The 12,801-nt window shown below is 34.5% G+C and overlaps 1 protein-coding gene across 1 annotated transcript; it reads left to right on the top strand.

The window, feature by feature from the left end:
* Positions 1-6: 6 nt before the first annotated feature.
* LOC112004653 (uncharacterized) lies at positions 7-1,108 on the top strand. The gene is made up of 3 exons (XM_024036885.2): positions 7-105; positions 551-651; positions 807-1,108. Exons 1-3 carry the CDS (start codon positions 41-43, stop codon positions 986-988), a joined length of 348 nt encoding a protein of 115 aa, XP_023892653.2. The 5' UTR covers positions 7-40; the 3' UTR covers positions 989-1,108.
* Positions 1,109-12,801: the final 11,693 nt, after the last annotated feature.

Consider the following 12,801-nt stretch of genomic DNA (forward strand, 5'->3'; position numbering starts at 1 on the left):
AAAGCTAGCAGATACAGCTCGTGAGGAGCTCCCTAGTACTATGGCTGCCATTAGGCTATCTGGCATGGAAATCAGCGACCTTACACTGGAACTAAGTGATTTAAGGTGATAGTAAGCTCCCTACTTTGGATTATCCTTTTAATTTTTTTTCTTCCTTTATTTCAATTTTTGGTTGTTTTGTGGAATGCTATGGGTAAATTACCATAATTCTTTTTGCTTTGTTGCACATGTTTATCATAAGCTATACATGGACTTCCTTCTGTAATCTGAAAGGACCTTCCTTAAATTGTTACTTGGGTCTCATAAATCGTAAACGGGATCCCTTCTGTTACCTTGACCTTCTTCAGGGGTATACAGTATCTATGTATAGTCCAGAGAAAAAAACCAGGAGTCCTGTAGCCCCATCTTGCTGGGTAAAACACTTTGTTTCTTAATTGAATAGTTTATTATGGAAATGATTGTTGTACTCTATGTTTGTATTATTCTCATTTCTGCTGTTTCATCGATGATGCTTTAATATTAATATATGTTTATTCCATTTGGTGCTCAGCCAAGAGATAGCTGATGGGGTCAGCAAATCTACTCAAGCTGTGCAAGCGGCAGAAGCTGGAATTCGACAAATTGGTGCAGTTGCTCGCCAGCAAACTATCTGTATGTTGGAGCTGCAACTTTTCTTCTCCCCCCCCCCCCCCCCCCCCCTTCTTTCTCTCTCTCTCAAACCCCAACTCTCCTTTTCAATTTTGTTTCTGGTTATTAATATTGTTCCCCTTTCCTATATTGAGTACTGTTATGTTTGTATGATACAGCAATGATTCAAGAGAGAGCGAACCTGCCCATTATCTCTTTGCAACCTGTCGTCGCTGGAGCTGCAAAGAAGACTTCTCATGCTGTTGGCCAAGTGACAAAGACCTTCATGAATATGATCTCTCGGGGGGAGTTCAGCTCAGAGAATGAAGACGACAGTGGAATTGATAGAGTGGAGATTTAAAGGTTTGCTGCTTCCCAATTAAGTGTGGCCTTGTGTACATATTGCAGTGAACATAGGCATTAGCTTCAAATGAGTGTGATAATGCAGATGCCCAAAAAAATTTGGGCTAAATTTAGTCATTTGTCTCATATTATTTTTCTTTGAAACCCCCATAAATAAGTAATAATAATCCAGGGGCGGCAGTGGGGAGGCAAGTTTACAAGAATCAATCGAAAAGACAAGAGTATAGATGCCCTACAACCACTAAAAGTGGAAGCAGAATCAGGACAAAAACACTATCCCAAAATTTTAGAAAAGGAAGATGAGTAAAAAGCCAAAAATTCATTACAAGACACAGCTTGAGTGGGATCCTAAAAAAATGAGTGTTGAAAAGAATACACTAAGAGCATTCTTATTAAGGGTTTTAAATGCTAAAAGATGCTTTTTTTAGCATTTTTTACCCAAAAGTTTGCTCCATCAAGAGTTTCAAATGCCAAAAATTTTGGCATTGATGAACAGTGTGGTTTCATATTTGAAACCGCACTGTTCACCAAATGGTAAAATGTATATTATTTTTTTATTCAATTGGGGCCCACTTTTTTTATTCAATTGAGAAAGAGAGAGACAAAGGAGAGAGAAGGAAAAATAAAAAATGATAAAGAAAGAATATTTAAATGGAATGTTAAAAAAAATAGAAGTTTTGATGGAGGAGATGTTGTAAAGTGGGGTGTTATACGTTATAAAATTGGGATTTGAGATAGTAAATGCTAAATTTTTTGCAAACCTTGATAAGAATGCTCTAAGACACACAGATATATAGATAGACATCTTAACCGAAATATAAAAACAGTGTGGTGAAATCTAATTATTAGAAAGAAGACAGTTATGGAGGAGGTGTTAAGAACATTAGTGAGAGCTATGGAGGATGCATATGCACCAGGCTTTCAAGCAAGAAATAAATTCCTAATAGCTTGTTAATTTCTCATCTTCGATTCGCTGATGATAGCATTTCTCATCTTCGATTTGCTGATGATAGCAATATTTTCTGTGACACAAATGTAGAACACCTTCTTTTATAAATCATTATTACTTAGAGAGAGAGAGAGAGAGAGAGAGAGAGAGAGACAAGAAGCACCTAAACCAATGCCTCATACAATAAAAAAATGACACTCAAGTTTTCTCCTCTAGGAGACATGACACGAATTTTAAAATCCCAATTTTCATACACTTAATTTAGTGTATAAACAAAACCTACCTAGAAAAAAGTGTAAAATGTGAAAACAGATAAAATTTCAAATTCCTAATGATGCATTAATCTTTCTTTATTCAAACACTCATGCAAAAACACAAAGTGCAAAAAACCCTTAACTATTAGAAGGTATAAGCAAGCTTTGCCTAGCATATCATTTTTTTTATTTAGGCAATCAAAATTCGAAGAATATGCATACCTACACAAATTAGCACCTATTGTTATATTACATAAACCAGATTTGACACTATTCATCTTCCATATCAGACTGATATTGAGCATGTTTCTGTATATCATATGTGTTTATAAACAGTTAAGTCAGGAAAAAAGGAAAGGTAGAGTTGTTACTGGCTGTTAAATCTATTGGCAAGAAGGAGATTAGGTGGTTACTGTGGAGTGGGGGGTGGATCGAACTGTAGCAATTAGCTGAAAAGAGCATGAGAAAGAAAACAATTGATCATAAAGGAAGCAAAGCATCTTGTTGCCTATTCCAGGCCTAACAAGGACCAAAAGCAAAACACTTGATCAGCTTCTCTGGGACCAATAAGGCAACAAGGTCAAAAAGAGGATGGATGAAGATGGCAGCATAAACTGGATAGTAAGTAGTAACTGTCGAATTTCTAAGTCACTTAAGAGCCATAAAAGTTATAGAAATCATTGGAACAAATACTTAACCAGTCATCTCTTATTTATCCAGTCTCAAATTCTAAATGCAAAAGAATAAGTAGTCAAATAGACAAAAGTGAAACCTATTATATCTCACACATAATGCTGGGACATGCAATATAAAGAGATTCTTAACTAGAACACAATGTCAGACATAAGACAACTTACATATAGTGTTGGGACAGCAGCAATAACAAGACTAGTAAATGCCACAGAAGTCTGCACATATTGAAAATTATTCATGATTGTTAATAAGAGAAAATTAACATAAACCATAGTCAATTCAATAAAATTTAAGCTAGCAATTATGTCCCAAAAAACAGAACACTTAGTGCCTACTACAAGTTTAAATCAAAGCATACTCAAATCATAACCAATTTTTCTGTCATATACTCCTTTCCCAAAGATTACAAAAAAATATTAATTAATTCTAAGATACATAACTACCTGCAAATTAGAATGGAAGTAACATAGCTTGCTAGATTTTAACAATAATCATTTTACTGCTCATAGTAATGCCCAACTTTCATTGAACTACTTCAAACTTTCAAAAGGTAAGTCATTAGCTGAAAATATTTTCCACTCCCTTGTAAACTCCCAATAACATCATTGCTGTTTTCATTTTTCCCCCTCTAGGGACTATGAGATTACCTAAACAAATTTGATTAGTATGAAGTACCAAATTTTGTTCCTCAAGAATAGATATATCTTTATGGTTATGGGTTTTCAAAAAATCATTGTTGTTAATTGAACTAGCCATTAGAGTTACAACCATTGCTACAATATACATAAAAAATTTAAGAAAATAACCCCAACCTCCCTTAAGATATAAGGAAATAATAGTGACCCCCAAATTTTTGCAACCTCCCTGAGATTTGCGGTAAACATAACAAATACCATGAAATGCATATTTTGACCTTTTAATTACCAATTTAAACATTCCTCTTTTTTTGTAGAATCAGATGAGAAAGGGAAAATAAGGATTTCATCTATAAGCCAAAGGCAAATTAGGAACTGTATCACTCAACCAAAGCAAGATACTACACAAAAATAGGGTAACTCAAGGGTGAAATAGGAATTTCATTTGTACATCTTTATATTTATAAAAACGTTAGGAAGGGGAACTGTAAATTTTGCAAAACTTTGGATGTCATTCTCATTTCCTTATAAAACCTGTAGTTTGTTGAAAAAGTTAAAATCTTGTCATTAAATGCTTCATCTTGTTCTGAATAGCGATTAATTTTCACTTCCAATGCAATGGAGAATCAAAATGATCCATTATTATATTCTAATGGGGCAACCAAACATGTCTTAAAACAAACAAAGAAACCCCATTAAAGCTATTGAAAGCTGCAAGCCTCACAACACAATTAACACTAAAAAACTGGAAACTTTGTACCGTGCAGGCAATGAACGCCAATAGCAAGAAGGCTTGGTCGCTCAAGCTCAATTTGACAACATTGGCTGGAACAATGGGGTTCCCCACTTCCACATTCCACTGGCTTTGTGAATTTTCATCTTCAACAATGGTTTCTTCACTCAACACCTCCTCATCCAACCTATTATTCTCCAATTCGGCATTGGATGGTTTAGCAGCACGGGAAGCACAAAGCACAACTAATCTGGATGGCTTAGAATGGGATGATTTCAAGGATAGTATGGTGGGCAAAGTAAAGGGTTTGAAGAATGTTGTATTTGGATTTGGATACTGATACTTTTGCTTAGAGTTTGAGGATGTGCAGGCACAGGCACAAAATGGAGCAAATGGGTGTGTGGAATTAGTGCTTATAAGAGCAAATTTCATTGTGAAATGCGAATTCTAAGAGCTAACAGTGAATAACAAAACACCCAGTCATTCAAGTTTGATGTCACCCATGTAATCAACAACCTGAAAACAGATTCAAGAAACCCAAAACATAAAATCTCAACATAGGAAACCCAGTTTGCAGAAGTCAAAACATAGGACAAGAGAAGCAACAAAAGGAGTTCATAGATACAGATTTATTTTGTCGATAACACACCCAAAACATAAACTTAGGAAAAACAAAAAGAAAAAACGATGAAACAGTTATAAGAATTCTTACACTTACTCGCTACTACTAGTTTCTAGTCTCTTCTTCAAACTCTGTCTCTTCTTGAAATGTTTGAATTTGCACTGTCTACTAATGAAAATGTAAAATGAATTTGTTTTGTTTATTTTTAAGTGGTGAGGATTTTTTTTGTTTTTGTTTTTTTTTTTTCTTTTTCTGAATAAAGATTTTTACTTAAACAGAAGCTGAAAAAAGCAACAAAATACAAGCAATAAATAACGAACGGGCCCGAGGCAATTAACGTCAGCTTCTCTGTTAGCTCAATTTTAACTAAAAAACAATTTAACCAATAAAAAAAAAAATACATGAAACCTTTTTGCTCTTTTTTTTTTTTTTTTTTTTTTATTTTAACTAAAAAACAATTTAACCAAAAAAAAAAAAAAACATGAATTCTTTTTGCTCTTTTCTTCTTTTTTTTTTTTTGAATTTACGTTTCACCTTACTCCCTAATATATCTCACGGTTTGTTTGTTTATTTTTTATTTTTTTCCATATCAATTGTTCTTTATTTTGAATTTGAAAGAGCATATAAATTTTTTTTGAAAGAGCATTTTTTTTTTATAACAATTTTTTTGAAAGAGGATATAAAATAAATAAATAACACCCCTATTATAAAACTGTTATTATAACTTCGGTCCAACAATTCGGTCCTATTTGGTCAACTTGGCTCTATTTAGTCCATTACGGTCCTATTTGGTCCACATTGTTCTATTCAGTCCTCTTCGGCCTTTTTCGGTTCAAATTGGTTCTATTCGGTTCTATTCAGTCTATTTTGTTCACTTTCATCATATTAGGTTCACATTGGTCCCATTCGGTCTATTTTAGTCTTATTAGGTCCACTTAGGTCTTATTCGGTTCATTCAGTTCCTTTATGTCTTATTCAGTCCAATTCAGTCTTATCCGGTTCATTCTGCCTACTTTGGTCCTATTCCGTTAGTTCAGTCTTATTCTGTCCACTTTGGTTGTATTAGGTCCAATTTGGTCTACTTAGGTCCTATTGGGTCGATTTGGTTCTATTCAGTTCACATTGGTTCTATTCGGTCTACTGCAGTTCTATTCGGTCCATTGGTCCAATAACGTCCACCAAGGTTCTATTCGGTCCACTTTGATCTTAATCTGTCCGCTTTGGATCTCTTCGGTCTACTTCAGTCCAATTCGGTTCTCTTCAGTCCACTTTAGTCCTATTCGGTCCAATTCAGTCTATCTGTCCACTTTGATTAATTTGGTCTATTCGGTCTTATTTGATCCACTTAGATCTAATTCAGTCCACTTTAGTCCTATTCAGTCTATTCGGTCCACCTTGTTTCTATTCAGTCCAATTCAGTTCACTACGGTCCCACCTTGTCCACTTTGGTCCTACTTAATCCACCTCAGTCCTATTCAGTCCACTTTAGTCCTCTGCAGTCCACTTTGGTCCTATTTGGTCCAATAGGTCCAATTCTGTCCATCTGTCCACTTTGGTTCTATTTGGTCCATTTGGTCTTATTCGATCCACTTTGGTCCTCTTAAAACAAATATATTTTAAGCTACCCTGCTAAATGAGCTCTAAATCTATTTTACATTTTTACTCTATTATCATAAATCTTGTTTAATGGAAAAAGTTATAGGCACAAAGTTTTCTTTCAAAATTTTCACGCCCTATCTCTTTTTTTTTTTCTTTTTTTTTTTTCTTTTTTTTCTTTTTTTTTTGTGGTAGTACAAATAAGGTGAGTAGCTTAGAGCAACCATATCAACTCTTGCAAAGTCTTGCAAAATACAAAAAGTAGCTTATTTTACACATTTTGTCCAAAAAAACACCCACATCAGTGGGTGTAAAATTGTGCATAAATGCACAAGTGTTACAGTAACCGTGCATATATGCACGGTTATTGTAGCTCTTCTATACATTATTTTAGTATTATTTATCTTCCCTCTCATTCTCTCTTCCACTTACTCTTTCTCTCTTCAACTCATAAAAATATTATTTATATAAAATATAGTGTATAACAGATGAACTGATGTGGGTGTTTTGTAATAGTGATTATGCAAAATAGAAAAAGTAGGTTTTTTGTGTAAAAAGACGGAATCTTTTAGAAGAGCTGATGCGGTTGCTCTGGGTGTCAATTTTTATCCAAACCCATGAACCTACCCATAACTCACTTAGTTTTGACAAGTCTTGACCCAATCCAATTAAATATCTGGGTTAAATGGATAAGAACCAAATGGGTAATTCAATTAAATGAGCTTTGATGGGTCAACCATTGGGTACCCAATTACCCATTTAAAATTTAAAGTTTAATATTTAAAAAAACAAAAAGCCAAAACCCCTAACAAACAAGAAAACATCACAGCAGCTACAGCCAACCACCTCTTCTTGTATCTAATGTAAATATTTTCTCTTCCATTTTCTAAGCGTTTTCTCAGCTACCAAACTAGAAAAAATCTAAACACCTTTCCCTCTTCAACTCTACCTTATAAAACACCCACAAAACCTCACTCACTCATGCAAAAAGAAGATCACAGAATGAAAATTGGGGGAAACATCGTTGGTCTATGATTTGGATTCTTGGCGTCAAAAGCGACATTGGAGGGATCCAAGACAATGTACTATGATTCGAACTTCATGGCATCAAAGCCATGGATCTCATCCACTTGAATACGTCTTACCAATCTGTAATTACTCTATATTTTCCTTAATTGTTTACTAATCCTATGTTTGTTTGCCGAGAAAAATTAGGAGAAAGGGAAAAATAGCTATCTTAGGCTCAGTTTGGCGTTTGTGTATTTGCTATTTTGCTCGATTTTAGGGCATAATTTGTTTTGAGGGAAAATATTTTCTGGAGAAAATTTGAATTTGTTTTGGATTGAAAAATCTATTTGATTTGCAATTTTTCACATTTTAGATCAAGGTGGATAGAGACTTGAGAATGATTCCTAAATTCTTATGATTTAATTAATATTTTTTTACTTATCTTCTGTTTGGTTGCCAAGAAAAGTTAGGAGAAAAGAAAATCTACAGGTTAGTTTCAATTTCAACATTCTTATGTTCTGAGGGAAAGGTGAATCAATTTTGCTGGGAAAAAAAAATTCACCGTAAGAGAATTTCTTGTTGAATTGCTGAATATGAGTTTTATAATGGGTTAATTGGGTGGGTTGGAGATTAAATGAGTTCGGTAGATAATGGGTATTTAAAATTTTTTTTTAAATGAGTCATAAATTGATAAGTGAGTAATTATATACCTGACTCATTCATGACCCAACCCAAATCATACCCAACCTGCCCAATTGCCACAGAGAGATGTTTGTAGTAGAATTGTTTTTCTATTTTACAAACTGCATTTTTTAATATTTATATATTTCCTTATTACTCTTTTTTTTCCCTCTTCCAAAAATATAATTTCTTTAGTATGTGTTGGGCAGGACTTATTTGATACTAGCTTATTTACTTCCAGGTTGGATAAAAAAAGTGATTCCAAGTTCGTTTCACAAAGGGAAGAAAAATGGAGATGGAAATGGCCCAGAGACTGTTACAAAAAGGAGCCCAGGCAGCAAGGCCCAAATTATGTGCAGATGAGAACGCTAATACTGCAGCTTTAGCTTCGGCCCAGAATGGATCTCCACTGACTTCAATACCTGTCTACGCATAGATAAAATAAACCCTTTTTTTTTTTTAGTGTAAATGCACTTTTAGTCCCTACATTTTATTTTTACCACTTTTAGTTCCTAAACCAATTAACACAGGACATTTTAATCCTTGAAACACCATTTCGTCTCCAAACTAACGGGAAAACTGATGGATCAATAAAATAATAATAAAAATTCACTGTAGCATTGACACATCAGCATATAAATTTAAAAAATTAATTTATTAATTTTAACTAAATAAAAAAAACATAATTAAAAATCAAAATTCAAATGAATTATGATTTAAAGATTAAGAAAAAAAAAACTTGTAGTAACTAACTTTCTTGTTAAAAGAGAAGAGAGATTTGGTTCGCAAGGTCTGATTTTTTCTCACCATGAGTCAGTTCTCCCTTCGTCAGCTCCGCTCATCACCGCTGGAGGTCAGTTCTCTAGCCTACAACAGTGCGGTTCCTGGACTCGATTCGATGCAGTGCATCAGTAGATCGACGTCCACAACCTGTAAGCCACAAAGTGACACCCACAACCATAGATCAACACCCTCAAATCCAAAAAAAGCAGATCAACACCCATAATCATACATCCAAATATCTACACCCACAAATTGAAACCCAGTAACCCACAAAGATTAAAAATCACTAAACACAAAAAACTTAGCTGAGATTGAAGCTTATGAGTGTTGGGTATCGAAGATCCGAGTTTGAGGAGAGAGAAGAGATCGATGGCAGTGGCAGTTAGGGTTTGGTGAGAGAAGGGATCGGTTTGGTCTTGCTATGGTTTTTGTATTTCGTCTTCGACGACTTCATCACACCAGTGTCGGAGCAAGTCCCAATCTCCGCTTGCGGTATTCAGTTTCATCTGTCAGTATCTGACCTGATCTTTATCAACAATTCATTTTCTCTCTCTCACAATTCAACCAATCTAGATTTTAGATTTTTTGTATTTGTTTCCCAAGAAGATTTATGGGCTTGAAGGTTAAGGTTTACTTTGTTTGAGATCAGTTTGGTTGTTGGGTTTATGGGTTTGGTTGTCTTATTGGAGATTTGGGTTTGGTTCTTTGTTGGAGATTGATTTTGCAGGAGATCTGTATTTTTGTGATTGTTGGATTTTGTTCTCATTTGAAGATTGCTGTGTGTTTTGCATGTTTGGTTGCTAAGAAAACGCAAGAAGGAAGACAAAAATATTGATTTTTTAAATTTTTGGGCAAGGTTTGCTGGAAAGAATATGAAGAACATGATTAATGGGAAGAACACATGTTCTAGATTCTTCATGGTCTTCCCAAAAAAAAAAAAATTTAATTTAATTTTTTTTCGTTTTTAAATCATAATTCATTTGAATTTTGATTTTTAATTCTATTTTTATTTTTTTATTTAGTTAAAATTAATAAATTAATTTTTTAAATTTATTTGCTGATGTGTCAGTGCTACAGTGAATATTTATTATTATTTTATTGATTCATCAATTTCTCCGTTAGTTTGGTGACAGAATGGTGCTTCAAAGACTAAAATGTCCCGCATTAATTGGTTTAGGGACTAAAAGTGGTAAAAAAAAAATATATTGACTAAAATGAAAAAAAGTTAAAATATAAGGATTAAAAGTGCATTTATGCCTTTTTTTTTTTTTTTTTAAATGCGCCATTTATATCAAATCTTAACTGTTCATTTACTATTACATAAAATATAGGCTCAAGTACAAATTAAACTCTTTAACTTTGTCTAAAATTTTAATTTCAATTTAATAACTTTTAATTTGATCGCTTTAATCTCTCAACTTAAACTATTATTCAATGTAATCCTTCTGCCATTGCCCATTCGGGATGCGGGGATAGTTGTAAAGTTATCTAAATAACGACATATTTTTAATTTTGACTCAGGGCAAACAGATTGTCCAAAAATAGGATGTGGATTAGATATATTTTAATATCCATTAGGTATTTTGAAAACGTGATTCATCTAAAATCATAACTCCAAAACACGATTTTCATTATTTTCTCTTACTCAATTTTACAAACGTGCCAATATTGCCATATATGGTTATATAACCATAGGCTTGACAAATTAATTTTATATATCTTGCAAGAAAACATTTTTTTTTTTTTTTTAGAATACTAAGTATTTTTAACACACACCCGGGGAGAGGAAGAGAAGATCTTAAAGAAACTTAAAGAAAAACTTACAGTAGTATATATCCAAAAGGACCTGTCTTGCATGAAGATTTGGCAACACATCTATATATGAACCTTAACAAAATAAATGCCAAAGGTTTTGTAACTAAATTAGCACCTCTCCATGCACAAATTGCTTGGAGTCTAGGGGGAAAGGATTCGAGCTGCAGAGTTAAATAGTACATTGAGTCTAAGCCCATTTATATTCTAACACCTGCCATTTAGTTACAAGACCTTTGACATTTATTTTATTAAGGTTCATATATAGATGTGTTGGCAAATCTTCATGCAAGACGTATAAAATTAATTTGTTATTCCTCTTGTGGTCTTGTTCGTGACTTTTGAAAACTCCTAGTGAGGTGAAAATGCTCTATCAAAAGCCAGACATGAGTAAGAAACGGATCCGGATCCTCTCCATTTCCCTTTGAAATGGAGAGGGTCCAGTTCACGGTTGGGATCTTTTTAAAAATGATCCACACTAAAAAACGTGCCACATCATAACTTAACCCACTTAACCCAAACCACACTTAACTAGACTTAAACTCAACCGGATCCTTCAACTACCAAAAAAACAAAAACTCCCTCTTTCTTCAAATCTCTCTCTACCCAAAATTTAAAAACTCTCTCACATCATTGCTCAATCTCCATGGCTACAGCTAGCAGCCACTGCGTCCCATACCTCCATTACCGACGGAGTTCCGGTACATTCCTATCTCTCTCCTTCGGCCGCTGGAGGTGCTATCGTCGGTGCCACCACCACTGGTGGCCGCCGGGTCCTACTCTCTTTCTCTTTATTGTCTTTTCTCTTTTATTTTTCTTTTTGTTTCTCTTTTTATTTGCCTTTTAGAAGTGACTAAATCCTTTAGAGTTTTGTTTAGTGACTGGGTTTCCTTTTGAGTATAAAGCTTGATGATCTGCTTTGGGTTTGAAAAATTGGGGCTTTTGGGTACAGCCAAATGTGTTTTGATTAAGTATCTGCCTGTAGTTGTTGTGTGGTGTTGTCTTTCACATACTCAAAAGGAAACCCTGTCACTAAACAAAACTTTAAGGGATTCAGCCACTTCTAAAAGGCAAATAAAAAGAGAAACAAAAAGAAAAATAAAAGAGAAAAGACAATAAAGAGAAAGAGAGGAGGACCCGGCGGCCACCAATGGTGGTGGCACCGACGATAGCACCTCCAGCGACCGAAGGAGAGAGACAGGAACGTACTGGAACTCCGCCAGTAGTGGAGGTGTGGGACGCAGTGGCTGCTAGCTATAGCCATGGAGATTGAGCAATGGTGTGAGAGAGTTTTTAAATATTGGGTAGAGAGAGATCTGAAGAAAGAGGGAGTTTTTTGTTTTTTTGGGTAACTAAAGGATCCGGTTGAGTTAAAGCCTCTAGTTTAAGTGTGGTTTGGGTTAAGTGGGTTAAGTTATGACATTGCACGTTTTTTAGCGTGGATCATTTTTAAAAAGATCCCTACCATGAACTAGACCCTCTCCATTTCAAAGGGAAATGGAGAGGATCCGGATCCCCTTTTCTAAGTAGTAGCGCATGATTCTTTCCTTGACAAAGAGTTGCAACATTAGCTAGGTTCTCCGCCCAAAACTTAATATCTCCCACTTTCCATCCATTTGACTTAATTTGTTTGCAAGTAAAAGTGTAAAACTGCTAAAGGTGACAGAGAGTCTTTCAACAAATACATGTCTACCTCATTGCTTGAAGCTACATATTCTGAGATCAACCTTGCACAAGAATTGGCTTTAGGCAACCTAGGGAGCTTTTTCTCTAGAAAAAAAAATACTCAACGGATGAGCAAGTGTTTTCAAAACTGAGTATGGCATTTCCTGTTGATAATATAAAAGGACACATCACAAGAATATACATCATATAATCTGATATATCCTTGCTCACTTCCAGTAAATTATTTGTAGATTCATACGCACTATTATCTGTGTAAAAGCAGAGATGTGTGGCAATGTGCCAGATGATAATCCTTTGGTAAATTTCCACATTTAAACTTCCATAAGAGATGTAGTTGTCGTAGTCTTCTGAAAACCCTT

The sequence above is a fragment of the Quercus suber genome, unplaced genomic scaffold (genome assembly GCF_002906115.3).
Source record: "Quercus suber isolate HL8 unplaced genomic scaffold, Cork oak 2.0 scaffold_15, whole genome shotgun sequence".
NCBI classification, from domain to species: domain Eukaryota; kingdom Viridiplantae; phylum Streptophyta; class Magnoliopsida; order Fagales; family Fagaceae; genus Quercus; species Quercus suber.

Coding starts and splice junctions, on each gene's coding strand:
- LOC112004653 (XM_024036885.2), top strand. CDS start 41: ATGGCTGCCATTAGGCTATCTGGCATGGAAATCAGCGACCTTACACTG. Junction 106..550: donor CTGGAACTAAGTGATTTAAG/GTGATAGTAAGC, acceptor TTTGGTGCTCAG/CCAAGAGATAGCTGATGGGG. Junction 652..806: donor TGCTCGCCAGCAAACTATCT/GTATGTTGGAGC, acceptor TGTATGATACAG/CAATGATTCAAGAGAGAGCG.